General features: G+C 54.8%; 1 protein-coding gene across 2 annotated transcripts; it reads left to right on the forward strand.

Annotated features, from left to right (window-relative positions):
* The first annotated feature begins 903 nt into the window (after window positions 1-903).
* Window positions 904-17,148, forward strand: SART1 (spliceosome associated factor 1, recruiter of U4/U6.U5 tri-snRNP). 2 transcript variants are annotated; one of them, XM_040466068.1, is made up of 20 exons: window positions 904-1,323; window positions 2,075-2,132; window positions 2,503-2,558; window positions 3,147-3,273; window positions 3,395-3,500; window positions 3,749-3,826; window positions 3,950-4,049; window positions 4,141-4,283; window positions 4,373-4,579; window positions 5,290-5,414; window positions 5,498-5,631; window positions 5,746-5,879; window positions 14,599-14,772; window positions 14,949-15,059; window positions 15,365-15,452; window positions 15,750-15,840; window positions 15,954-16,089; window positions 16,625-16,714; window positions 16,823-16,944; window positions 17,064-17,148. In XM_040466068.1, the coding sequence occupies exons 1-20, from the start codon at window positions 1,011-1,013 to the stop codon at window positions 17,080-17,082; spliced, it is 2,412 nt and encodes an 803-aa protein (XP_040322002.1). In that variant the 5' UTR covers window positions 904-1,010; the 3' UTR covers window positions 17,083-17,148. The 2 variants fall into 2 exon arrangements, with proteins under 2 accessions (XP_040322002.1, XP_040322004.1); XM_040466070.1 differs by having other exon boundaries at window positions 4,376-4,579.
* Window positions 17,149-27,329: the final 10,181 nt, after the last annotated feature.

Raw genomic sequence — 27,329 nt, forward strand, 5'->3', positions numbered from 1 at the left:
TGAGAACTCCTGGTGCGTGTGTGGGGTGGGGGTGGGGGGGTAGGGGTTGGACCTTTAATGGGGTACATCACACCATAACAGGCCAGACGGAGCAACTGTGGGGTGGTGGGAGTGTGAGGAGGGATGTGAATTGAGCCTTTTTTTTTTTTTTTTTTAAGTTTATTTATTGAGAGAGAGGACATGCGCGAGCAGGGTAGCGGCAGAGAGAGAATCCCAAGCAGGCTCTGCACTGCCAGTGCAGGAATTCAGGAACCTTGAGATCATGACCCCAGCCGAAGCCGAGGGTCGGAGACTCAGACGCTCAACCGACTGAGCCACCCAGGCGCCCCAAATGGGCTTTTAACTGAATTTCAAGTGAGACGCCCTCCAAGGGGGGGGGGGGGGGGGGAGAGGCTCACATACACAGATGTGCCGAAATTCTACACTCAGTTTTAGGGGGTTCCGGAGTACAGGTTAAAAAGCCCAATCTAAGGCTCGTGGGAAGGCGGCGTCTGCTGACCATACTGGTTGCAGGGACTTGGAGGCTGGACTGTGGAGCAACGGCTGTCAGGAGACCATGCTGCGCTGTCCGACACCCGATGGAGCCACGACCCTGGGGAGTCCACTAGGAGGACGCCCAAGGAGCGCCGGGCGCCGTCCACAGCAAGTCCGTGACACACGGAACGTCCGGTGCCGGGCGGGCGCTTCCAGCTCCCGGGTGCCTGGCGTAGAGCGCTTCCAGCGGAGAGACCCGTAACCACTACATCCGGTCGACGCAACCCCCGGAGCGCATGCGCAGTCAGGCTACCAGCTTAAAGACCTCCACCCCCACCGACGCGGCCGCTCTTGCGCCGCTGGGGCTCCGATCCCAGCCTTCCCATGAACCTCTGGGGCAGGCTCCGGCGCGAACGACGGAAGCGGCCGCTCTTGGTTTCCGGCAACACGACGGCGGCTGCCGGGCGACCCGGAAGTGTTCCCATTTTGCATCGTCGGGCCTCGGCGGCGGCCGGGCTCGGGACGGACGTGCCACCATGGGGTCGTCGAAGAAGCATCGCGGGGAGAAGGAGGCGGCCGGGACGACGGCGGCGGCCAGCACCGGAGGCGCCACCGAGCAGCCGCCGCGGCACCGGGAGCACAAAAAACACAAGCACCGGAGCGGCGGCGGCGGCAGTAGCGGCGGCGAACGACGGAAGCGGAGCCGGGAGCGTGGGGGCGAGCGCGGGAGCGGGCGGCGCGGGGCCGAGGTCGAGGCCCGCAGCGGCGCGCACGGGCGGGAGCGCAGCCAGGCAGAGCCCTCCGAGCGGCGCGTGAAGCGGGAGAAGCGCGATGACGGCTACGAGGCCGGTGAGGGGCGTGGCCCGTGGGGGCGGGGCGTACCCGGGGCCCCGGAGCGGGAGGGCCTGGGTGTGTGCAGGCCGAGTACTCTGGGCCTGGGCACCCCCAGGCTGTCTTCGTCGGCACTCATTAAAGGGCCTTCTGTGGTTATTTGGGGTTGAGGGTTGTCTCCCTCTACTGCGCTCCGCGAGGGCAGAGAGTTTGTTTTCCTTGCAATTGGCACGCCCCAGGCCCTCAGTAAATGTGTTGAGTGAACGGATGAATGAAGTAGTCCCAGCGTGTGTAGAGACAGGAAGAAATCTGGTATTGAGCAGATCGTGCAGGGCTCATAGCAGGGATAAGAAACGGGTCTGACCGCAAAGGACCCTGTAGAAATTTGAGTTTTGTCTTGAGGGTGGTCGGGAGCCGTAGATTTGAGCCGAGGAGTGAGTTGATCATGTTGTTAGTGTCACCGCATTGAGAACTGGTTCAAGAGTAGTCAAGAGTGGAGGCCACGTGAGGGCTGAGAGTGGTCTGCACCGAGGCAGTAGCAGGATGGAGAGACCTGAACAGATCGAAATCGTGTTTTGCGGAAGGAATTTAAGACCTCTTAGCACGTGGATGAGGGTGGGAAGAGGAAGGAAATGAAGATGACTCCTTGAGTTTTGGTTGGAGCAGCTAGGTGGGTGGTTGTGTCGTCTCCTGAAATGGAGGAGTTTGGAAGAGGCCCTCATCTTTGGGCCTGTGTTCGGCACCTGAGCCAGGCTTCTTCTTGTTCTAGCCGCCGGCTCCAAAACGAGCTCAGGAGATGCCTCGTCACTCAGCATCGAGGAGACCAAGTAAGTTCCGTCTCCCGTATGTTTCTGCTTTTATTTTCTGGGACAGCTTCTTGGGGGTGGCCTTTCCCACACTAAAGCATTCTCATTGAGATCAGAAGTGCCGTGTGACCATCTGAGTTACAGAAGAGGACGCTAAGGCCTGAGAGGAAGGATGGCCCGCTGGTTAAGGGGCAGGCCAGGCCTGGTGCCTGTGTTCCCCATCTTGGAGGCCAATGTCCTTCCCAATGTCCTAGGCTGCCTGGGTCAGGTCCTGTTTTGGGGACCCTCGTGATCTCTCAGTCTCATCCTGTTTTCACCCCATCTGTCCTGAAATGTCTTTCGTGCACCTATTTCGTTGACGGCTCCTAACAGTTGTATCTCTTGCCCTCAGTAAACTCCGGGCAAAGTTGGGGCTGAAACCCTTGGAGGTCAACGCTGTCAAGAAGGGTGAGTGTGGGGCTGAGGATGGGGGTGAGGGAGGGCATTTTGGTGGAAGAAAAGGACCATCTGAAGGGTCTCTGAGGAGGGTGGGGTTATGGCACAGGTTCAGCTCCATTTAGTGGCGTTGTCCGTGTGTGTGTGTGTGTGTGTGTGTGTGTGTGTGTGTGTGTACGTGTGTACATAGTTGCCAATAGACAACTTCTCCCTACAGTGGTCATGGGGGTTTGGGAATCAGCTTATTCTTTAAGTTCAAATGGCTAGCACCACGTGCTAGCCTTGTGCTGTGAGGTAGCATTGACCAGGCTGAGACACATGCGTAGCTGCTACAAACTGACCCGAGCTGTGCACGTGTCAGGTGTGTTCGTTTTTTAAAGCATGACTTGGGGGGCTTGTAAGGCGTGGAGGGTCCCGTCATGCTGTGTGGGGTGACACAGAAGTGTGGGGATGTAGTGGGAGGAGTTAGGTGAAGGGTTCGATCCCCCCTTTCCTGGCCCCTTCTGGCCCCCTGAGCTGGAAGGGGGCAGGGTGAGTGGCTCCCTCCTCTCCCCACCAGCCACGGGCAGGCATAGCCTCACGTCTGGGCCCCCCTTCCAGAGGCGGGCACCAAGGAGGAGCCCGTGGCAGCCGATGTCATCAATCCCATGGCCTTGAGACAGCGAGAGGAGCTACGGGAGAAGCTGGCAGCCGCCAAAGAAAAGCGCCTCCTGAACCAGAAGCTGGGGTGAGGGGGTCCCTGCCGGGGTGACAAGGGAAGGACCTGAGGAGGCTGCCAGGGAGCTCTTGAGTCAGGTGGGGGGAGCAGGAAAGGGGTTCTCCAGAAGGCCACTTTCTTTCCTCTTCAGGAAGATAAAGACACTGGGGGAGGATGACCCGTGGCTGGACGACACCGCGGCCTGGATTGAGCGGAGCCGGCAGCTTCAGAAGGAGAAGGACTTGGCGGAGAAGAGGGTGAGTGCCCGGGGAAGCTGGGGGCGGTCACTCAGGGCCTCTGGCAGCCCGACCGGCTGGTGAGGCAGGAGGCTTGTTCTTGGGAGGTGACCGGGCTCAGAGAGGTAGGAGGCCCGCGGTCGATGCTGTCTGCTCTGGATTCCCTGCAATGGCCCGCTTTTTCTGCACTCCCACCTGGTAAAGTCCCACGTGTCTTCCAGTGATGCCGAATGGCGTGAGGTCATAGGTCACCCCCTCCCATCCCATAGGCCAAACTGCTGGAGGAGATGGACCAAGAGTTTGGTGTCAGCACTCTGGTGGAGGAGGAGTTTGGGCAGAGGCGGCAGGTAAGGCCGCTGCAGCGGCCGAGGGCAGGGAGGGGTGGACGCACCACTGTCCTTAGTGCTGGGGTCCCGGGGCTCGGGCAGTCCGGGCTCCTGGCTTGTCTGGACGTTCCCTCTGCCTTGTAGGACCTGTACAGTGCCCGGGACCTCCAGGGCCTCACCGTGGAGCACGCTATCGATTCCTTCCGAGAGGGGGAGACTGTGATCCTCACCCTCAAGGACAAAGGTGGGTTGAGCTCAGGTGCTCTGGTTGGGGACGTAGGCACTGCTGAGTTGAGGGCAGACGCGAGTGGCCGCTGCTCCTGCCCTGTCCGCAGGTGTGCTGCAGGAGGAGGAGGATGTCCTGGTGAACGTGAACCTAGTAGATAAGGAGCGGGCAGAGAAAAACGTGGAGCTACGGAAGAAGAAGCCCGACTACCTGCCGTATGCGGAGGATGAGAGCGTGGACGGCTTGGCCCAGGCAGGCTGGGCAGCACGGGGCTGTGAGATGGGGGCTCTGGGGCTTTTCAGGAACAGGCTGGATCCCGACCTGTCCCTCTTGTCCTGCAGCAGAAACCCCGCTCCATCCTGTCCAAGTACGACGAGGAGCTCGAGGGCGAGCGGCCGCACTCCTTCCGCTTGGAGCAGGGCGGCACGGCTGACGGCTTGCGGGAACGGGAGCTGGAGGAGATCCGGGCCAAGCTGCGGCTACAGGCTCAGTCCCTGAGCACAGCCGGGCCCCGGCTCGCCTCCGAGTACCTCACACCCGAGGAGATGGTGAGCCCCGAGCCCTCCGGCCACGGCTTGTGATGGGGTGGGGCTTGCTCCCCCTCCTCCCGGGTCCTGTGCGGCCAGATGAGCTGTGGGGGGTCGAGCGTGAGGGTCTCGGCCCTCATGGGTAAGCAGGGCGGTGTTGCGGGGAGCCAGTGGCTGCCGACAGAACGGGGACCGTTGAGACAGATGGTCCTGAGTTCGTGTTCAGGTTCTGCTGTCTAGCCAGCTCGTGCTTTGGGTGAGTCATTTAACCGTGAGGCCGAGGCTCCCCGTTTGGAATGGGAATGGCAGGAGCCCCCGTCTGGAGGGCCGTGGCGAGGGTCAGTGACAGCGTGGGTGAGTGTAAGTTTACAGCTGTGTGTGGAGTTTGTGTTTGGGAGGATTGTGAACGCAGAGGTAGACGCCGGGCTCGGCGAACTGCTTGGCCACGTGATTAAGAGCAGGACCCCCCCCCGCCGAGCCACAAAAACAAGATTCGCAATCCTGGCTGTCCCTCTCAGCTGGGCAACCTGAGGCAAGGAACGCAGACTCTCTGTTCTCAGTTTTCGTCATCTCACAGGTGGGACGAAGTCCCACCTCCCTCACGTGTTGTCTGTGCGCGGGAAGCACGTAGGGCAGAGGCTGGCACGGAGGAGCACTAAGGAAGTGTTCGTTCTCGGGGGCTCGTGGCCGCCCGCCTTCCCCGTGTCAGGTGTCGCCTCTCCTCCCCTCAGGTGACCTTTAAAAAGACCAAACGGAGGGTGAAGAAGATCCGCAAGAAAGAGAAGGAGGTGGTCGTGCGGGCCGATGACTTATTGCCTCTTGGGGACCAGACTCAAGACGGGGACTTTGGTTCCAGGTGCGCTTGGAAAGAGGGGTGCGGGGTGGGGGCTGGCCTGGCCCAGGGGCCCGTGCTCACCCGAGAGGCCTCTCTCCCCCCAGATTGCGGGGCCGGGGTCGGCGCCGAGTGCCTGAGGCAGACGAGGAGGCCCCGGAGGAGGAGGAGAAGGAGCCGGCGCCTCAGCCCTCGCAGTCGGATGACACCCGCGTGGAGAACATGGACATCAGCGATGAGGGTGAGGCGCCCTGCCGGCCGGGGGCTGGTGGGGTGGGGGGAGCGGTCAAGGGCAGGGACGAGCACCCCGGGGCAAGGGGATGATTCGAGCAGAGGCCTCCCGTGTTTCCGCCAGAGGAGGCTGGAGGCGCGCAGGCCGGGTCCCCAGAGGCGCTGGAGGAGGACGAGGCGGAGCTGGAGCTACAGAAGCAGCTGGAAAAGGGGCGCCGCCTGCGGCAGCTGCAGCAGCTGCGGGACAGCGGCGAGAAGGTAGGGGGCCCCGGGGCTGGGTGGGAGCGGGTGGGTGTTGGCCTCTCCAGGGCTGGGGTCTCCGGGGACGGGTGTGCCGTGGCGCCCTGTCCCCGTGAGCACGGCACCTGCACTCCGGCCAGGATCCTCTTTTTTTGTTTAACATCACGTCGTTAGCAGATCCCTAGGTTTGAGCGGTGTTTTTGCTCTAAGGTGGCGTAGGGTTGGAGCCTTCCCTGCCTCCCTCCCTTCTGTGGTTGGGTGTTGCGTGCCTGCCGTGAGTAAGGCATCGTCCCGAGGGCTGGGGAGTCATAGGTGAGCGGGACCGCGAGGGGCCCTGTGCTCACGGAGCTGCGTTTCTAGCTGGGGGTGGAGGCCGGCACACGTGCACGAACACACTCTGGTGGTGCCTCGAGCCGGGCAGACCGAACCCAGGAAGACGGAGCCGACGGCTAGGGGGCTGGCATCTTGCATCACCTGTTTGGGGGAGATCTCGCAGGGGGCGGCATCTGAGCTGAGACTTCTTAACACGAGGAGCCAGCCTCGCAGGGATTGGCCTAGGACTCTTGAGGACCCGGTGGTGTGAGCTGAGCAGAGGGGCCGGTGGTCCGTATGGCCTCGGTCGTTGCTGACCCTCAGCGGGCACTAGCGTGTCTGGGCACCGCTCGCGTGCTCTGTCGACTCACTTAGGCAAGTTGCCCAGGGTTACGTGACTGGTACGTGGGTTTGAACAGCCTGACTCCAAAGTCTGTGCTTTTAATCCTACCCCTCCCACTTCTGGAGCGAGTGAGAGAGAGAGAGGCCGGGACGGGGAGCCCTGCGTGCCCAGCCGGTGGGGCACAGCCGTGGGAGCTCCTGCGGGGGGATCCGAGAAGCAGCAGCCCCTGAGGTCGAGGAGAGCCGTGGGAGTGGGGCTCACAGAAGCCAAGAAGGACTTTCAAGGAGGGACAGGCGGGTCAGGTGCGGCACAGTGTGTCAACAAGACTGAGGAGACACGGAAGCGAGGGCGGCAACTTGGGACAGTTAGAGCGGGAGCAGGTGGGCCGCACGAACACTGGAGCGCAGGGGCTCAGGCGCTCGGCCGTTGCAGCGGGGCATGGCTGCGACCCAGTAAAACTTTATTTGTGGCAGCAGGTGGTGGCCGGTACTTTGTCCACCGCTGCCCTAAAGAGGGTCAGAGAAATGGGCAGTAGCTGAAGGGGGCGTGATGGAGAGTAGGGTTGGTTTTTTTTTTTCTGTACTTAATGGTTAATAGTGTTAATATTTACAGATCAGATCTAAGAATCGTAGAGTTTGTGGCTGGAAGGACTGCGCAGAGGTCACGTGGCCCGATGGTTCTCAGCCTGGGCTGAGCCCGAGTCACCTGGGGGTGTTTGTAAACATGTGGGCCGCACCCCGCCCCAGTTAGGTGCAGGGCAGTTGAAAGAGTATCATAATGAACTTAATTTTAAATTACTTTTAATGTTTATTTATCTTTGAGAGAGAGAGAACGGGGGAGGGGCAGAGAGAGAGGGCGACAGAACTTGAAGCAGGCTCCAGGCTCTGTGCTGTCAGCACAGAGCCCGACGTGGGGCTCAAACTTGCGAACCACGGGATTGTGACCTGAGCTGAAGTTGGATGCTTAACCAAGACTGGGCCCCCTAGGCGCCCCCATGATGAGCTTTCTTATACGTCCTCTTAATTCAGTATTTTTAAACATTTTGTCACAGTGCTCTTGCCTCGCTTTCTCTTTTCCATTTTTTCTGAATCCCTGAAAGTAAGTTGCGGACTCTGTGACTCTTTCCCCCGAGGCACTTCAGCAGGTGTCTCTAAAAATAAGGACATTGCCCTACGTAGCTGTGTTCCCTTAAAAATCCCATACGGTACTTGCTGAACCCCCAGGCTCAGGGGACCCCACCTTCTCTGGAGGAAAAATCCCATAAATCCTCTGATAGCAGTCCATGACAAAACTTCCCAGTTATGCCCCCAACGCCTTTTGGGTTTGAACCAACGTCTAATCCAGTTTTAAATTCTCAGAAGGTTTTCTTAAGTGACGGCGATTCACGAGTGTGCTCGCTGCCGATCCAAGGGAGTGAGAGAAGTGAAGAGAAGGGAGGAGCTGTTTTCAGGAGCAAACCCTTAAGGAGCAAGGCAGGGGTGGGACCTGGAGTGCTGGTCGGGGTGGCCTTTGAGTGGAGCCAGGTCACGTCGTGGTTTGTCTCGGGGAGGGCAGGAGCGGGCACAGCAGGTGCAGGTGGCTGGTGGGGGGAAGAAGTTAAGGGAGCCCCGTCTGGTGGTCTGTTTTCCAGCGAGGAGGTGGAGGGTGGGGGTGGACGCGGGGTCTTGGGGAGGTGGGGCGCTGTGTTGGAGCCCGGAGTCGGGTACAGGGCGAAAAGCAGGTCTGCTGGGCAGATGAGTGGAGACTCCGCGTTTGCAACAAGGGGTTGCGAGTCGGAAGTGGGTCTGCGCGTTTAAGGGTTTCTGCGGCCCGTCCAGGTGCTCCGTGTTGTCAGCCAAGTAGGTGATGTCTGGGATGAATCCGGGTTGGGTTTGTCGAGGGGAGAGACAAGGTAAAGTGTTGCAGAGGAGGGACCCCGCTGACGCACAGAATGCACGCTGGGTGGTACGGACGCACCAGGAGGGGCGACGGGTGGGAGGACGGGACTGGAGTCCTGGTGAGGTGGGGGAGTTACTGGATTGAGGTTTACAGGGTAAGTGAGCCGGGAAGATGGGGGGCAGCAGATGGAGAGGAGACGGGGCGGGGCTGTGGATGTCGGTGACGATAAGCCAGGGCTGGGAGGGTGAGCCCTGGCGGGGGAGGGTAGGCGGGGAGAGGCTGGGGAAACGGTTGTTAGCCGTCAGGAGTTCAGCAGACCTCTGGGGTAGTGGTTGGATGGGTCCTTTGGAGGCAGAGGTCCCCGAGTGCAGACGAGAGGAGGAGCAGAGGGAAGGCAGGAAGCTGGGTGCTGGAATCCACAGTGAAAGTGAGGGGGTCGGGAGGTGATGGGAGTCCGGGAGCAGCAGGTGCCCCCCACATGCCAGGGCCTGCGCCCCGCGGGACGTCGGGAATGAGGCGGAGCTGCTCTCTGTGCCTTCACAGAGTTCACGGTGCCGCGGGATGTTAGTGTCATTCCGTGGCGAGTAACTTGCCAAGCGCCCAGCGTCCAGCAGGGAACACGGCAGCTGAAAGCACAGGAGTGTCTGTCCTCGTGAAACTTTTGTTCTAGTGAGAGGAGATGAGAGAGGGCAGAACAACATCTGGCGGTGAGAACCGCCGTGAGGAGAGGAGAGAGAGGAAAAGGCGAGGCGGTGGGGAGATCAGGAGTAAAGGAGCACTCCCGTTTTCAGTCGGCTGATCAGGGAGGGCCTCCCTGAGGAGGTGACGGTTGAGACGAGATGAAGTGAGCCTCAGCGACATCCTAGGGCATGGTTCCGAGGTGAGGGAGCACCCGGTACCTGAGGTGCTGAGGCAGGAGCGACTGGGCTCGCTCAGGAAGTTGGGTGAGGCCTGTGTGGCGTGAGCCACGGGGAGAGTGACAAGGAAGGAGGTGGGCAGAGGCCACGTCAGGCGGGGGCTTGCTCCCGCGGTAGGTTTAGCCGGTGCGGTTCTGTCGGAGGAAGACCAGGTGGGATGGTGGCCCGCTGGGGACCGTGGAGACCAGGAGAAGCCGCTGTGTGTGGAGTGCATCTTGAGGGTGGAATTGACAGTGTTGGCTGATGGATCGATTACATGCGAGATCGCGAGTGGGTGTGAGAGGTTAAGGACGACCCCTAGGAACCTTGACTTGAACAGCTGGCCATTGACTGAGTTAAGGAGCAGGGAGGGCCGTTCCTGAGATGGGAAGGGCTAGGGGAGGACAGGTTTGGGGGAGACGACCCAAGGGTTCGGTTTTGGCTGTGTTTGAGGTGCCTTTTTATTAGACGTGTTGGACAGCGAACGGGCAGTTGGATGCAAGAACTTGAATGTCAAGAGAGAGGCTGAGGCTGGAGGCATAGATGCAGAAGTCAGTAAGTATGTAGACGCGAGTCAAAAGCCGTAGGAGTGGGTAGAGTCCCCAGGACGGTGCGTGTGGATAAAGGAGGGGAGCCCGAGGAGGAGAGCGCGTGGGGAAGACCGGGAGGACGGGGTGTTGTCCTGGAAGCCACGTGCCGAGAGGTTCTTGACAGGAGGCATCTGTGACAAATGCTATGGAGAATTAGGGTATCCGGGATGAGCGCTGACCTCTGGATTGGGCAGCACGGAGGTCATCCGTGCTGTTGCCCAAAGTGGCCTCTGTGGGAAATGCGGGCAGGTCAGGCAGGCTGTAGTGAGGTTGGTGATATGAGATGACCAGAGGAAAGCCGGTCGTGTTTCTGTACCCCAGCAAGAGATAGAAGATATGTTAAAAAAAGATACTGTTAATGAAGGCGTTACAGGTGGTGAAGTAATACGGGCAAACAATAGACAGCTTGCTAAACAGATGTTTTCTATCTTTTCTAAACTGGTAACAGATAAGGAGGATAGCAACAAAATAAAAAGGAGTAAATGATGTGTAAGATTTGGAGGGGAGGGGCGCCTGGGGGGCTCAGTCGGTTAAGTGTCCGACTTCGGCTCAGGTCACGATCTCGCGGTCCCTGAGTTCGAGCCCCGCGTCGGGCTCTGTGCTGACAGCTCAGAGCCTGGATCCTGCTTCGGATTCTGTGTCTCCCTCTCTCTCTGCCCCTCCCCCGCTTGCACTCCGTCTCCCTCAAAAATAAACATTAGAAACAAAAAAGATCTGTACGGGGAAGATCCTAGTGTGCTTTCAAAAGACATTAAAGAAGACAGGTACACTGTTGTTTTAGGCAGCTAGAGCTGCCGTGACAAAATGCCACAGACAAGGTAGTTTAAGCAACAGAAATTTATTTCTCAAAGTCCTGGAGTCTGAAATTTCGGGAGGGTGTTCGAGAGTTTTGGCTGCTCCTGAGGCTTGTCGGTGGCCGTCTTCTCACCGTGGCCTCTCGTGGCCTTTTCCCTGTGTGCCTGCGTCCTCGGGGTGTCGTTCTCTCTCTACAAGGATACCAACCTGCTGGATTAGGGCCTCACCCTTATGACCTCTGACCATGACCATCGCCTTAAAGGCCCTGTCTCCAAACACAGTCATACTGGGGGCAGGGTTTCAACATAGGAATTTGTGGGGGGACGCAGCGCAGTCCATAACAGCTGCGTTAACGGATAGGACATTTCAGAACAAAGTTAAGGAAATTATGTTTGTGACTTTGTAGCAGAGAAAAATTTTTTTCCTTTTTTTAATTGCATTAAAATACATAGAACATAAAATTTGCCACTTGGGCCTTTATTAATATATATACATTTTAGAGAGAGAGTGCGTGTGGGAGAGGGGCAGTGGGAGAGAGAGCGCATCCCGAGCAAGCTCCACTCAGCGCCGAGCCCGACCTGGGGCTTCATCCCACGACCCTGGGATGGTGACCCAAGTCAAAATTGAGAGTCGGACGCTCGACTGAGCCACCCAGGCGCCCCTTAACCATTTTTAAACGTTCAGTTCAGTGATGTTAAATCCCTTCACGTGGTTGTGCAGCCAGCCGTCGCCTTCATCTATCCCTAGAACTCTTCCTGTCTTGGAACCCTGAAACTCCGTTCCCATTCAACGCTCTCATCTCTCGGCTCCAGGCAGCCGCGCCCTACTTCCTGTCCCTGTGATTTTGACCTTCTCTAGGGACCTCCTGTCGGGGGCATCACAGGTTTTTTTTTTTTTTTTTTTTTGCTTTTTGTTTTTTTGTGATTGGATGATTTTAGGAGAAAGATTTTTAAACGATAAAAATGTAAAGCGTAAACCATGAGGGGAGAAAAAAAAAAAACCTTAATATTTACTTGGAAATTAAGAACTGGAGTTATTTGAAAAGGTGTCACGAGGAGTACAAGATGGGCCAGAAGAAGACCCCTGCCCACGTACATGTAACCGTCACAGAAGGGTTGGTGTCGAGAATACCCGAACAACAAAAACGGGCAAAACGGGGAAACAGGCAGAAGAGCCCAGCAGGCACTTCACCGAAGCGGAAGGGGAAATAGCCAGTAGGATACCCGGGGGGGCCCAGCTTCGTTCGTGGTCAAGGAAAGGCGAGCCACGAGGACGTCGATCGGGTCCCGCCTGCACCATCTGGCAGAAATGTCCGAGTCTGACGGGGTCAAGTGTCAGGGTTTGGAGCAGCCAGAATCCTCACACGCACTTGCCCGCGCGCTCCGGGGGCCCGGGCGTCACGTCGCTGGTCGCTGCGTCCTGTGTGGAAAGACAGAAGGGCCGTCCGCAGCGCCAGGTGCCTAGGCTAAGTACGGTCACATCAGGGAACACGATTCTGTAGTGAAAAGCTAACAAAGTACAGCCGCTCATGTCAGGATGAATCTTAAAACGTATTTAAAAAAAAAAAAAGCAAATCACGGAGGAATCTACAGCACGGTTCAGATTGTATGATGTTTTAAAAACGTGCAGCGGGGGGCACCTGGGTGGCTCAGTAGGTCGAGGGTCCGACATCGGCTCAGGCCATGATCTTGTAGTTCGTGAGTTCGAGCCCCACTCGGGCTTGCTGTTGTCAGCACAGAGCCTGCTTCGGAACCTCTGTCCCCCTCTTGCTGCCCCTCCCCCGCTTGTGCTTTCTCAAAAATAAAGCATTAAAAAAAAATACACAACCAGGGCACCTAGGTGGCTCAGTCGTTAGGCATCTGACTTCGGCTCAGGTCACGATCTCACGGTTCGTGAGTTCGAGTCCCATATCGGGTGAGCTTAAGCCCTGCTTCGGGCAAAACATGAGCCCCACCCTTAGGTAAAACACAGGCCCTTTCAGGTGAGCCCCGCGTCTCTTTCTGTCTCTCTCTCTGCCCCTTGCTCACTTGCGCCCTCCGTCTCTCTCTCTCTCTCTCTCTCTCTCTCTCAAAAAAACAAAAAACAAAAAAAACCCACACAACCAGGGGCACCTGGGTGGCTTATTCAGTTAAGTGTCTGACTCTTGATTTTGGCTCGGATCACGATCTCACACCATGAGATCAAGCCCTGTGTCAGGCTCTGTGCTGGCCACATGGATCCTGCTTGGGATTCTCTGTCTCCCTCTCTCTATGCCCTCCCCCTACTATGCGCTCTTTCTCTCTCAGAATAAACTTAAAAAAAAAAAAAAAGTACAACAAAATAATACCCTGTTTGTGGATGGGTCCTTGTGTGGTAAAACCGTAAAGAAAAGCTAGTGAGGGGCGCCTGGGTGGCTTAGTTGGCTAAGCGTCCGACTTCGGCTCAGGTCATGATCTTGTGGTTTATGAGTTGGAGCCCCCCATCGGGCTCTGCACTAATAGAGCCTGCTTGGGATTCTCTCTCTTTTTCTCTCTTTCTCTCTCTCTGCCCCTGCCCTGGTAGCTCTCTCCCTCTCTCTCCCTCTCTCTTAAAATAAGTAAATAAACTATTAAAAAAGGAGAGTAAAGCCAGTGAATCATGAGCCCCCAAAGGGGCGAGGAGACAGTCAGGCTTGAAAGGGTTATTAATGATATATCTGAGAGTGGGCCATGGGTGCCTGGGTGTGTGTTTAGTTGTTACTGTTTTTAAACATGCACGTGCCAGGACCCTTTTATGTTTACGGTGGTATTCGTTAAAAAAAATAGGGGCGCCTGGGTGGCGCAGTCGGTTAAGCGGCCGACTTCAGCCAGGTCACGATCTCGCGGTCCGTGAGTTCGAGCCCCCCGTCGGGCTCTGGGCTGATGGCTCGGAGCCTGGAGCCTGTTTCCGATTCTGTGTCTCCCTCTCTCTCTGCCCCTCCCCCGTTCATGCTCTGTCTCTCTCTGTCCCAAAAATAAATAAACGTTAAAAAAAAAAATTAAAAAAAAAATAAACGTAGGGGCGCCTGGGTGGCGCAGTCGGTTAAGCGGCCGACTTCAGCCAGGTCACGATCTCGCGGTCCGTGAGTTCGAGCCCCGCATCCGGCTCTGGGCTGATGGCTCGGAGCCTGGAGCCTGTTTCCGATTCTGTGTCTCCCTCTCACTCTGCCCCTCCCCCGTTCATGCTGTCTCTCTCTGTCCCAAAAATAAATAAACGTTGAAAAAAAAAATTAAAAAAAAAAAAAATAAACGTAGTAAAACAGGATGGAAGGGAGGGGTGTGGAAGTGGATGTGGTGACTGGAAACTTCTCTGAGGAGCTCTCTGTCGGGGCAAAGCACGAAAGTGTGGGGTGGAAGGAGGGGAGATCCTAGACGGTCCTGGGTGCTTACGGGAGTGCGGCGTGGAGGGGACCGGAGGGTGGCGTCGGGGAGCGGAGTTGTGAGGGGCCTTGGGGCCATGCTGGGCCAGAGGGTGGCCTGAGGGAGGAGCGAGGCAGGCGGTGCGGGGGAGGGGGGGCGGTGGGTGCCAGAAGTGTGTGGGAGTTCCACGGGCGTCTCCCCACCCTGTGGGCTCAGGGAAGGGTTCTGGAAGAGGTGTTTGAAACTGGAGTTTGTGGGGTGAAGGGTGGGTGGCGGTGGAGTGGCCGAGAGGCCCTGGGTGCCCCGGTCCCAGAGGAAGACGTGAGGCTGTGGGGCTTTGGAGAACTCTGGATGTTAATTTAAAAGGCAGAAGGGAGCCATCGATGGCTTTGCGGCAGAGGAGTGACCTAGCGAGATGGGTGTAGGTGCGGAGTGGGGGAGCGGACGGGGAGCCAGGGAGGAAGCAGAGACCAGCCAGGTCCGCTGTGGACGCAGGAGCGGCCTCTGGGTCTCGACGGCACCTCCCCAGAAACTTCTGGGTTTGCCCACAGCTGCTCCCTCCCCCAGGTGGTGGAGATTGTGAAGAAGCTGGAAGCCCGCCAGCGGGGCTGGGAGGAAGACGAGGACCCCGAGCGGAAGGGGGCCATCGTGTTCAACGCCACGTCGGAGTTCTGCCGCACGCTGGGGGAGATCCCCACCTACGGGCTGGCGGGCAACCGGGAGGAGCAGGAAGAGCTCATGGTGGGTCCTCGGGCGGCCTGCCTCTCCCCCCTGCTCCCCTCGGCTCCGGCTTGGACCCCCCCCCCCCACTCTGGTCAGGTCCCCAGTAACGAGCCTCAGGGCCCCGGTGGGTTAGGAGGCTGGGGGCGGGGAGGGGCTGGGGCTCCCTGGGCCAACCCCAGCCTCCTGACCCCCAGGACTTTGAACGAGACGAGGAACGCTCGGCCAACGGCGGCTCTGAGTCCGATGGGGAGGAGAACATCGGCTGGAGCACCGTCAACCTGGACGAGGAGAAGCAGCAGCAGGATGTGAGGGGCGCGGAGCGAGGGGGGGGGGGGGGGGGGGGGGAGGAGCAGGGGCCCACGGCGCAGCGGGGTTGGGGGCCCCGGGGGACCTGGAGCAGTGGCCCGTTGTCTCAGAGCCCCGCCGTCCCCCTCTGCGATGGGGCCTGTGATGCTCACAGGGTCGTGGTGAGGATTCAGCGAGGCGTCTGGCGTGGGGCCGGTCACCGGAAGGACCACGGTTGTGTGCGGTGGGGGGAGGGTGGGGGGTGAGGGGTGAGAAGAGTCCGCGCGGCCCGCTCACCACCTTCGTCCCGTGTGCCGCCCCCCAGTTCTCTGCCTCCTCCACCACCATCCTGGACGAGGAGCCCATCGTGAATAGAGGGCTGGCAGCTGCCCTGCTGCTGTGTCAGAACAAAGGTGAGGGCTGTGAGCCCTGCGGGGGCGGCAGGGTGAGCCACTCCCCGGGCCCTGCGAGCTGCCCCCTGCCCCCAGGTCTGGGGCGGTCATAGCAGCATCTGGCCTTTCTGCACCATGTCACCCCATTTTTGACGGCTTTGCCCATCCCCCCCCCCCCCAAAAGCCACCACTCGCCCCTGAAGTCTTGGCATCTCTGGGGAGAACCGGGGCAGTGGAAGTGGTCAGGCCGTGGCCTTGAGAGACCCTGGCTTGAGGACCCGGCGGGCCTCCTGGAGTCTGACCACCGCCTCTCCCCAGGGCTGCTGGAGACCACGGTGCAGAAGGTGGCCCGGGTGAAGGCGCCCAACAAGTCCCTGCCGTCGGCCGTGTACTGCATCGAAGACAAGATGTGAGTGGGGCGGTTGGGCAGCGGGTCACGGGGGTGTCACCGGCCGGAGGCTGTGGGGAACTCAGGCGGGGTGGGCGGTGCTGGCCCTGAGGCCCCCCCTGTCTCGCACCCAGGGCCATCGACGACAAGTACAGCCGGCGGGAGGAGTACCGAGGCTTTACCCAGGACTTCAAGGAGAAGGACGGCTACAAACCCGACGTTAAGATTGAGTATGTGGACGAGACGGGCCGGAAACTCACGCCCAAGGAGGTGAGCAGGGCTGTGGGCGACTGAGTCACGGAGAGGTGGGGCTCCTGCCCTTCCCGGAGGAGGGAGAGCTGCACCATGGGGTCTTGGCCGGAGTGTTGGTGAAGTGTCAGAGCCCCTGTGCCTCAGTTTCCATCTCTGGGGGGCACAGCAGGCTCCATCATGGGCCCGTTGCCGGCCTGCCCCCTCGTGGCTTGACCTACCCTGGGGGCCGCCTTTCTGGGGGCTGCTGTCCAGGCCCCCGCCCCACTGGCGCTCTTCCCCACGTGCTCCCGGCCCAGCCTCGGGGTGCACCGTCAACCTGGACGGCCCACCCAGCCCCAGCCCCTGGCCGGCTCAGCCTCCGCACGCAGGTCTCACTGAGGATCCTCAGTGTCCCTGTCGCGGCACCTCCGGCCCCCAAGTCCGTCTCTGTGACTCTGCGGAGCCCCTGGGGGGCGCCAGGTCGCTGCCTTCCTCCCAGCCCCGTCCCAACCACCCCTCCCCTGCCCTCTGGGGCACAGGCGGCTCTCACACGGTTCCTGCCCCGTGTCCCCAGGCTTTCCGGCAGCTGTCCCACCGCTTCCACGGGAAAGGCTCAGGCAAGATGAAGACTGAGCGGCGGATGAAGAAGCTGGACGAGGAGGCGGTGGGTGGCCCGTGGAGACGTGGGGTGGCTTTGGCACCTGCCGGTGCTGGGGTGATGGGTGTTCTGGGGCCTACTCCTGCCCTGTGCTGACTGGCCCCTGTCCTGCAGCTCCTGAAGAAGATGAGCTCCAGCGACACGCCCCTGGGCACAGTGGCTTTGCTCCAGGAGAAGCAAAAGGCCCAGAAAACCCCGTATATCGTGCTCAGTGGCAGCGGCAAGAGCATGAACGCGTGAGTGGGGAAGCACGGCGGGCAGGGCCGGGGCAGGGGCGGGGGCCGGGGCAGGGGCCACCTGACCGGTGGGAAGGCCCGAGCCGGTGTCCAGCCTCATGCTTCTCTTCTCTCCGCAGGAACACCATCACCAAGTGAATCCGATCTCCCTTCCGATCCCCTCCCCGACTTTAATATTAAATAAAGTTCCCTCCTTATTTTTTCCTCCTTCGTCATGGTGCAGATTCCAGGGTTAGACCTGGGAGGAGGGGCAGGCAGTGCTGGGCGGGGCATCCGCTGCCCTCAGGTGGGCTCTGGTTGCTGTGTGACCTCAGGACGGTCCCCGAATCTCTCTGAGCCTTAGTTCTGCCATTTGTACAGTCAAAGCACCTCTGCTTCATAGACTGTCTTGTGAGGATTAAATGAGTTCATCCATCCATCTCCCCACCCACCTACCTGGCATTTAGAGGCGAGCAGGACCCCTCAGAGATGCCTCAGAGTCTGACATCTGCTAGGTATGACCCAGCCATCCAGTGACACAGATAAAGAGACAAGGGAGAGACTGTCCAGATCCTCTAGGACAGTCCTCCACCCCCGCCCCCACCCCCGGCGTGGTGGTTCAGGTCCTGGCTGATTGTCAAAGATCGCACCTTACCCTCGCCAGGGATGGCTGTCGGGTGAGAAGTGGAGGTGCTTTTAGAGCCTCGGTCACCCTGGTCTCTCCAGCCTCTGATGGCACATGAATCACTGCCCTCGGGGGCCTGGGACCGCGTGGGCCAGTGGGCCGGGCTCCACGCCGCGTTCCTCGAGCCCCTGTGCCGCCCCCGTCTGCTGGGGGACGTGTCCCACGTGTGGTTCCCCAGGGAGGTGAGCTCTGAAGGAGGCTTGGACGTGCCACGACGGGACGCACCAGAGCCCTGAATCGAGGCTCCCGTTGGAGAGCTGGTGTCCTGCTGCCGCCGATGCCCAAACACATTCCAGGTGGTTCATAGGTTTTTTTTTTTTTTGAGGCTGACAAACACGAAGTAGAAGAGAAGGATGGTTTCAAACGGTCTCACAGGAAGTGTGAGCTCGGGCGACACGCAGTTGCCCTGGTTGCTCTTGGGGACGGTTTTGCCGGACAAACCCAGCAAGCGGTCACATCACGCTTTCTTTGAGCTTGTGGTCTCCCTCGTGTGAGGTCTCGCCCGGGTTGAATTTCCACCTCGGCTGCCCCTCCGGTCCCTGGGGAAGGCCGCCCGCGGGCTCGGGGCGCCAACGCTGGGTCTAGCATTTGGAACTCAGGACATTTCTCCCAGAAGCTCATGAGACCCGGCTGGCGGTGTGCACGGTCACCGTGCCTCGTGCGGCTCCCGCCCTGGCCGACCTCAGGCCTCACTCCGTAGGCAGCGGTCCCTTAGGAGGCTGTCACTGTCGGAGCCAGAAACAGCTCAGGCAGGGCCGGCCCAGGCATCCCGATGCAACCGGAAAGAGGTGCCAGTCTGGGCTGTTAGCAGTAGGTCCTCGGAGCACAGGCTGGTGAGCTGAATTCTTACCTGTCTGCCCCCGAGGTGCCATCCTTGGCGCCCCTCAGCGCCAAGCCCATGACTGCCCCCTGGAGCTATGCTCCCTGCCCCACCCTTCCCAGCTGTCCTCAGGAAGGAGCCAGGTGGCTTAAGGAGCCTACTGAGCAGGGCTCTGGGTTGTCAAGCCTCTGAGGCTTCAATGTCAAGTGCCCAGAAGGGGCTGTTTCCCAGAGGAGGGGGTGCAACAGCGGGAGGAACATTCAAATTCCCTTTCCCTCCTTGGTCACTAGGCCAGGTCTCGCCCAGCTCATCATCTACACGACCCTGGGGACCCTGGGTGCATTGCGTGCCCCCGCTGAGCCCCGCCTCCTTGGCTCCCAGATGGAGACAAAAGCTCCCACCTCAAATTTCCCAAGTTTTACCAGTGGGAGCCCCTGGAAGCTGGTTTGGTGTCAGAGCAAAAGCTTGAAGAATTGAGACTGCTAAAGCTAGACAGACCTCTGAACTTTTGAGCAAAGTGGAAGGATGTTAATACATGCAAATAATCTTATTTTCTCTAAAATAAACAATGGAAGAAAAAAAATTGAGTGGAAACTCGGAAGACGTCTGGACTTCTCTGATGTGTCTTGTTTTCTCATTTTGACTTTGGAAACCAGGTAAGTTTTTTACGTTATTTTTTAAATGTAAGTCAATATAAAAGCAATCCCTAAAAGCCTAAATAAACAAGTGAACCGAATTTTATATCAAGTTGATTGCATAGCAACATAGCAAAAAATTCTTTTGAATGATACAAAAAATACATTTTGACTTTACACCCTCTACTTGGGTATCAACTAAGGATAAAAAGAGCCATTAAGAAATGAATTAACAATTAAGAAATCACGGGGCTCTGGGGTGTCTCAGTCAGTTGAACATCCGGCTCTTGATTTCGCCTCAGGTCATGATCTCATAGTTCGTGAAATCGAGCCCAGGGTCGGGCTCTGCACTGGCAGTGTGGAGCCTGCTTGAGATTCTTCCTGTCTCTCCGCCCCTCCTCTGCTCATGCTCTCTCAAAAACAAAAACAAAAACCACTTACCACTAAAAGGAAGCAGGTATCTTTAGAGAAGGTGGACTCTGGGTCTGGGGCAGGAAATACATAAGCTGAGTCTGAAATATCTTGTCACGCTGGATAGCAAGGAACCTAGGATGGGGGTTGTCAGATTGACACAGGAGCCACTTGTAAGGGACCACCACCAGTCAGAGGACGATTTAAGCATCAAAAATATTAATTACTTGGGTTCAAACACACTCAAATACATTTAAAAAAATCACGAGTTCATAATAATACTCTCAAAAGTGCGCTTTTTTTTACATTTATTTTTTGAGAGGCAGAGACAGAGCACAAGTGGGGGAGGGGCAGAGAGAGAATGAGGCACAGAACCCGAGGCGGGCTCCAGGCTCTGAGCTGTCGGCACAGAGCAGGACGTGGGGCTCGAACCCACAGACCGCGAGATCGTGACCTGAGCCGAAGTCGGAACCGACTGAGCCACCCAGGCGCCCCTGTCTTCTTATTTCTTAAAGACTTTGCTGAATGGTTCTTTAAACAACATTCTCACCGTTGAAATGGCTCCTTCTATCTCCTTGCTGGGCTCTGGCTGGTACAAGCGCCAGATAATGCTGAAATTAATGTTAAAAAAAGAAAAAACAAGACTTTTCTTGTTTCTCCTCTACTTGATTATTATATTTGAGGGTAACCAAATAGCTAATGAGAAGCTTTTTCTTTTAGAAAAATTCCAGCTGAGAATACAGAACTAATGATCTAATGAGAAAAAAAAAATCACCCTTTTGCAATGCCTGGTTAACGAAGGTTGATCAACAGGATCATGATGAACTCGACCAACAGCTGCTGAAACCATCACGTGAAGGTCGATAGGAGACTTTATAACAGATGCGTCTTGCCAACAATTCCTGAACACGCGGGTCAATTTTCACATCTAAAATCACAATTTTCACATTTAAAAGCAGAACATGCCTCCTGATGTCATGCAGAAGCATCACCTGTGAAGTGTTCTTTCCAAAACAATAGCTTCTAAATTTACCTTCCAGTCTGCACGAAAAACGGGCAACGGCAGAGCACATTAAGACATCACCACTAGGGGGCGCCAGGTGGGGGTGCTCAGTAGGTTAAGTGCTCGACTTCGCTCAGGGCGTGATTTCACGGTTTGTGAGTTCGAGCCCCGCGTCGGGCTCTGTGCTGACAGCTTGGAGCCTGCTTTGGATTCTGTGCCTCCCTTTGTCTTTGCTCCTCCCCTGCTCATGCTTTCTCTCTCCTACAAAAATAAACATTAAAAAAAAAAAAAAGACATCACCACTAGGACACAGCCAAATCACGCATGGACAGTTCACAGGCAAGTGAACCTGTTTCACCAAAAATAAAAGGCACAAGAAAAGGTGAGAGGTGAATGTGGTGGGTGAAAAAGACACAGATGGGGCGCCTGGGTGACTTAGTTGAGCATCTGACTCTTGGTTTTGGCTCAGGTCACAATCTCACAGTTCGTGTGTTCAAGCCCCGTGTTGGGCTCTGAGCAGACAGCACAGAGCCTCCTTGGGATTCCCTCTCTCTCTCTCTGCCCCTCCCCCACTCACTCTCTTTCAAAGAAAAAAAAATTTTGACAAAAAAAGACATCCACAGGAAAGCACAATGTAGACCCTGTCTGCCCTCATTCAAACAGGATTAGAAAAACACTTTTAAGATTATCAGAGCAATTTGAATGCAGACTGGGTATTAGATGATACTATCAAGGCAACTATTAATTTTGTTGGGCATGATACCATCAGATGGTTATGTTAAGAAAAAAATCCTTATCTGCTAGAGAAACATGTAATATACATGTGTATATATTATATATATGATATGTGTGTTATAACGTATACAACCGCCAGGAGTACGCATTGAGATCTGGGATTTGCTTTAAGTTACTCCAAAATTAAAAAACAAATAAATAAAAATATGGGGAGTGGGGATATATGAGGCAGGGGTAGCAAGGTGATTGTTATCGAAGCTGGGTGATGGGCACGAGGGGGTTCATTATTCCATTCCATCTACTTTTGAATATATTTGAAAACTTCTATTGTAAAACTTTGTTTAAAAAGAGAGAACATGGGGCGCCTGGGTGGCTCAGTCGGTTAAGCGTCCTACTCTTGATTTGGCTCAGGTCACGATCTCATAGTTTGTGGGTTTGAGCCCCGCACTGGGCTCTGTGCTGACAGTGCGGAGCCTGCTTGGGACTCTCTCTCTCCCTTTCTCTGTCCCCCCGCCCCCGCTCTCTCTCTTTCTCTCAAAAAATAAACTAAAAAAATTTTTTTTAAAAAAGAGAGAACAAAGGGGAGCCTGGGTAGTTCACTCGGTTGAGCGTCCTACTCTTGATTTGGGCTCAGGTCATAATCCCAGGGTTGTGTGATTGATCCCTGCACTGGCAGCATGGAGCCTGCTTGGGATTTTCTCTCTCTCTCTCTCTCTCTCTCCTCCCCCTCCATCCCTCTCCCGCTTGCACTCTCTCTCTCTCAAAAAAAAAAAAAAAAAAAAAAAGAAAAAAAAGCAAAAATGTTGGCTTAGCAACAGAAAAATGTACATATGTTCAGCCAAAAACATGAACAAGAATGTTCAGAACAGCACTATTTATAACCATCCCAAACTGGAAACAAGCCAAATGTCCATCAACAGTAAAATGGATAAATAACAGTGGGTATTCATATAATGGAATGAATAACATGGATGGCTCTCAAGACATAGTAGAGAAGTAAAGAAGTAAAACATAAAATCATACACGCCGCCTCCGCTTTACAAAAACAGGAAAATTAATTTATGCCATTAGAAGTCAGTATATTGTTTCTGGGGGTAGAGACTGACAAGGAGCGGCCACTAGGGGAGCTGGGCTGGACACGTTTTATTCTTCTGGGTGCTGGATACGGGAGTGTTTGCTCACTTTGTGGAAATATATTGAGCTGTATACTTATTATTCGTTTACTTTATTGTATGAATATTCTTCAATAAAAAACTTAAGGATAGGGGCGCCTGGGTGGCTCAGTCGGTTAAGCATCCGACTTCGGCTCAGGTCATGATCTCGCGGTTCGTGAGTTCAAGCTCCGCGTCAGGCTCTGTGCTGATGGCTCAGAGCCTGGAGCCTGTTTCAGATTCTGTGTCTCCCTCTCTCTCTGACCCTCCCCTGTTCATGCTCTGTCTCTCTCTGTCTCAAAAATAAATAAATGTTAAAAAAAAATTAAAAAACTTAAGGATATACAGGCTTAGAAAGAGGAAGGATACATTATTGCAGATCCAGAAGAAATCAGAATAATCACTAGGGAATGTTTTTGAGAAAAAGTACAACAACCAGCTGGAAAATTCAAAGGAAATTAATCATTTCCTAGGATAATGTAAAATAACAAGATTGACCTTGAAACCATTAGAATTCAGGAATAGATTAATGACCAAACAAGAGATTGGAAAGATGATTAAAGATAGTGAAGGCAAAAAATATATATATAAGGCCCTTCGTTGTGAAGGAGCAAAAAGTCAGAAATATTGGCTCCCTTTATAAGATTGTAAATTGCCTCACTAGCTAAATTTGTTAAGCTAAAATTCCTGTTGCTCGTCGTATTATTTTGTAAGTTGGCTCTTACACTCCGGGAAGTTCATCTTTTTCTCTTATGAAATAAAAAGTTCATGGTCATTAAGTTCATTAAGTTCGTTAAGATATGTCAAGCATTGGGGGCACTGGCTGGCTTAGTGGGTTGAGCGTCCAACTTCAGCTCAGGTCACGATCTCACAGTTTGTTAAGTTCGAGCCCTGCGTCGGGCTCTGTGCTGTCAGTGTGGAACAGGCTTCAGATCCTCTGTCCCCTTATCTCTGTCCCACCCCCATAGTGCTCGCTCTCTCTCTCGCAAAAATAAAAAATAAACATTAAAAAAAAGATATGTCAAGCATTGTTTTCAATAATTGCATAAGTAACAAAAATGTCCAGCTTGAGAACTGAGGAAAGTCCATGAATTCTTCCATTCACTTGAGGGGTAAACAACTAGTAGAAAGCTCACTTTTCTCCTTTTTCTCTTAAGGGTCTATCATTTCCCAGGCCCGTAACTTCCTGTCTTCCTGCTACAGTTGTTTCAAACAAAGAGCCACTATTAATTTTCCAAATCTAAACACAGTGCAAATCTTTGTTGTGGTTATTCTTTGAACTATCAAAAAAGGCACCAGACCCAGATGGTTCTGTCTCACCTTTAAATAGCAGATGATTCCAGGGCGCCTGGGTGGCTCAGTCGGTTAAACATCTGACTTTGGCTCCGGTCATGATCTCGCGGTTCATGGGTTTGAGCCCCGCGTCAGGCTCTGTGCTGACGGCTTGGAGCCTGGAGTCTGCTTTGGATTCTGTGTGTCCTTCTCTCTCTGCGCCTCCCCTGCTCACGCTCCGTCTCTCTCAAAAATAAATAACCATCAAAAAATTAAAAAAAAAAAAGCAGATGATTCATATGCTATTTACACTGTTCCAGACCCCAGGGAAAGATGGTAACACTCTAGCATACTTTATGATGTTGATAAAATGAGAATAGCCAACTCTGAGGAATATGCTGCAAAAAACAAATGTTGCTTATAAATCATATAGATGCAAAGTCTCTAAATAAAATACCAAATCTCATCCAGGAGTGTATCAAAAGAATAATACACCATGAGGTTTATTTCAGAAGAGTAAGGGTGATTCTCCATGGAGAATCTATTGACATCATTCATTACATGCACAATTAAATAAGCAAACCATGCAATTGTATTCATTCTGTTTGATAAAAATACATCATCTATTTCAAATAAAAAAGCTCTTGGGGGTGCGCCTGGGTGGCTCAGTCGGTTAAGCGTCTGATTCGGCTCAGGTCACGATATCGCAGTTCGCGGGTTCGAGCCCCACGTCAGGCTCTGTGCTGACAGCTCAGAGCCTGGATCCTGCTTCAGATTCTGTGTCTCCCTCTCTCTCTGTCCCTCCCCAACTCACACTCTGTCTCTCTGTCTCTCTCTCAAAAATAAATAAACATCAAATAAAAGCTCTAAGTCAACTAGTGGCAATGATGCTGAAAGCAGTTCTGATGTTTATTGACTTCCAGAAGAAAGAGTGGTGGGGTATGGATGCTGAGGTCCCGGGCCAGCCCCGTGAGACACCTCCAGGGGCAACACTTCCCCAGTTGGGGCCACTGGATGCTTCGAAGTGGTGTTTCTCCTGGCCATGGAACCTCTGAGTCTCTGAGCTTCCTGAGATTCCATGAGTGGATTAGAGAAACAGAATGAACACGATATACCCATATGTCTGAGATTTATTATAGGAATTGGCTCGTGTAATTCTGGGGGCCGAGAAGTCCCACCGTCTGCCGTCTGTGGACTGAACTGGGAAAGCCAGTGGTGTAAGTCAGTCCAAGTCTGAAGCCCAAGAACCAGGGGAACAGACAGCGTGAGTCCCAGTCCAGAAGGGCAGGAGAAGGTGGCGGTCCCAGCTCAGAGAGCAGGTTCACCCTCCCTCTCCGGTTTTCTCTTCAGGCCCTCAACGGACTGGATGGTGCCCACCAGCACTGGGGCGGGGGACCTTCTTTACTCCGCCTGCTGACTAGTCTTTTCCAGAAACAGCCCCACAGACACACCCAGAAATAAAACCTCTCTGGGCATCCCTTAGCCCAGTCAAGCTGACACAGAAAATTAACATCAAAACGTGTCACCTAAAGCAGTCTCCAAAATTCTTTTTCTGCTTAAACAAAAACAGAGTCGTTTTTATTCTACACAACCTTTGTATGTTCGGTTTGTCCTGCTTTCTATTGATTTTCTGCTTCCTTGCTTTCTTTTCTAATGATTGGGTTTTAAATATCTTTTCTTTTTTTTAAAATAATTAGTTAATTAATTAATTTGTTTTTGAGAGTGTGTGAGTGAAAGAGAGAGAATCCCACGAGGTGCAGGGAGAGAGAGAGAGAAAGTGCAGAGTCTGGAGCCGGGCTTGAGCTCACAAACCATGAGATCATGACCTGAGCCAAAGTCGACACTTAACCAGGCGCCCCAGTACGTTTTCTTTCTATTGACTCAGAAGGTATACACTCATTTCTTTTTTTCTTTCTTTCTTTCTTTCTTTCTTTCTTTCTTTCTTTCTTTCTTTCAGGGTGAGTGAGCGCAAGGGAGAGGCAGAGAGAGAGGGGGAGAGAATCTTGAACAAGATCCGTGCTTGATCCCACGACTGTGAGATCATGACCTGAGCCGAAATCAAGAGTTGGACGCTTAACCGACGAAGCCACCCAGGCGCCCTACAATTTCTATTCTTTTGGAGAGTACTCTCACATTTCACCAAGTGTATTGACAAAAGTCTAAACTTAGTCAATGGATCTATCTCCCTTCAACCTATACAAAGCCTTTAGAACACTTTATTATTATCGCTCTCTGTTCTTATGGGTTTTTGTTCTCCAGTACTTAATTTTGACTTTTTAAGAACCACCCCCAAATTGGACGTCATCCTCAGTCACTCATTTGCTCCCCATGCCTTCTTCCCTCTCAGATCTCTTAAGTCATTTTCATTCTTTCTGAAGTTCATCTTCTAGAAGTTCCTCCTGTCTGCTGGTGATAAACTCACCTTGGTAGAAGATAGAGATGGCTGTTCTTGCTCATGGCACAGGGGTGACTCAAAGTCTCTCCTCCTCGGCCATTTCTCTGAGGCCCCAACACCTTGGGAAGTCGGAGTCCCTTCACTCAGGGTCTGTACACGGGCTGGGCTGGCTTCTAGCCATCCGTCTCCCCTTCCCAGACTCGATGTACCAGATCTTGCCACCTCGAGCAGTTCTGGTCAAAGCCCCTTAGCCTGGCATTCCAAGCCCCGTACCTTCCAGACTTACCATGCCCCTGCCCGGCACAGACACATGACGTTACCTGCCCTTCCTCAGACCCCTGGCCTTTCCTTCCTCTGTGCACCTGCTCTGGGAGACACTGAGAGAAGTAAAATAGTTCTCTGTGCCAAGATATGCTCTGCCTTGGGGAGTGGGGAGGAGACAGCTGGCGGGGAGGTAGGGGGCCCAAAAAGTGTCTGGACAGAGAACGAAGAAAGGGGAGGTTCTCCCTGCAAAGGCCCCCTCTCGCAAAGCTATGTGTGGCCACGGACGGTTTAATAAGGCACAACTTGACTATCAAAATGCTAGATTATGGAAGACATAAGGTGACAGGAGACCCATATGAAGGAGGAAAGCACTTGGAGGGTTCAGAGACAAGGCAAATGAAGGGAGCAAGGAAAGTAAGAGTCTGGAAGTTCCAGCAATTTCTAGAAGGGAAACACTCGAGATAGGGGGATGAGGAGGCCTCTGGGGAGAATACCCCTGTAGGGTTCCGAGGTCTCACCCCCTCCTCGGCCTCTCATGGTTTCCTGGATTCCATGCCATTTTCTGAAAAATCTGGGGGGACAGATACTGCTGAGTTCTCGGCACCCTGATTTGGATACTTTCAAACCGAAAGACGAAGGCAGCTCCCCACCTCTCTCCAAGCACGTCTTCTGTTTTATATACTCTGGAGGGGAGGGGACTGATAGCGCCTTGTAAGTGAGTTCCCCGTGGGGCGTGGGACTTGTGTTGCAGTTGCTGTTGAGAAACTTGGAGTCCCCGGTTGAACTTGGCCTGCTGTGGCTGGTCTTGGATCCCACAGTCAGGACGGATGGTGCGGCTGCTGCCGAACAGGCGTGGGTGCTGACTTGCCGCTTGGACGTGCTCATCGTGACCTCTGCTGGTAGCTTCTAGAAATGTGGGCGGAATACGGAGCCAGCAACCTCATGTGGGCCCTGGGCCCGGGTCACACAGTTGGAACCAGAGTGCATACCACAGGGAGGAAAAGAGAGTGCTGGTCTCAAACAAAAATCACTGAG

The sequence above is a fragment of the Herpailurus yagouaroundi genome, unplaced genomic scaffold, assembly GCF_014898765.1.
Source record: "Herpailurus yagouaroundi ecotype Mexico unplaced genomic scaffold, PumYag 569, whole genome shotgun sequence".
NCBI lineage: Eukaryota > Metazoa > Chordata > Mammalia > Carnivora > Felidae > Herpailurus > Herpailurus yagouaroundi.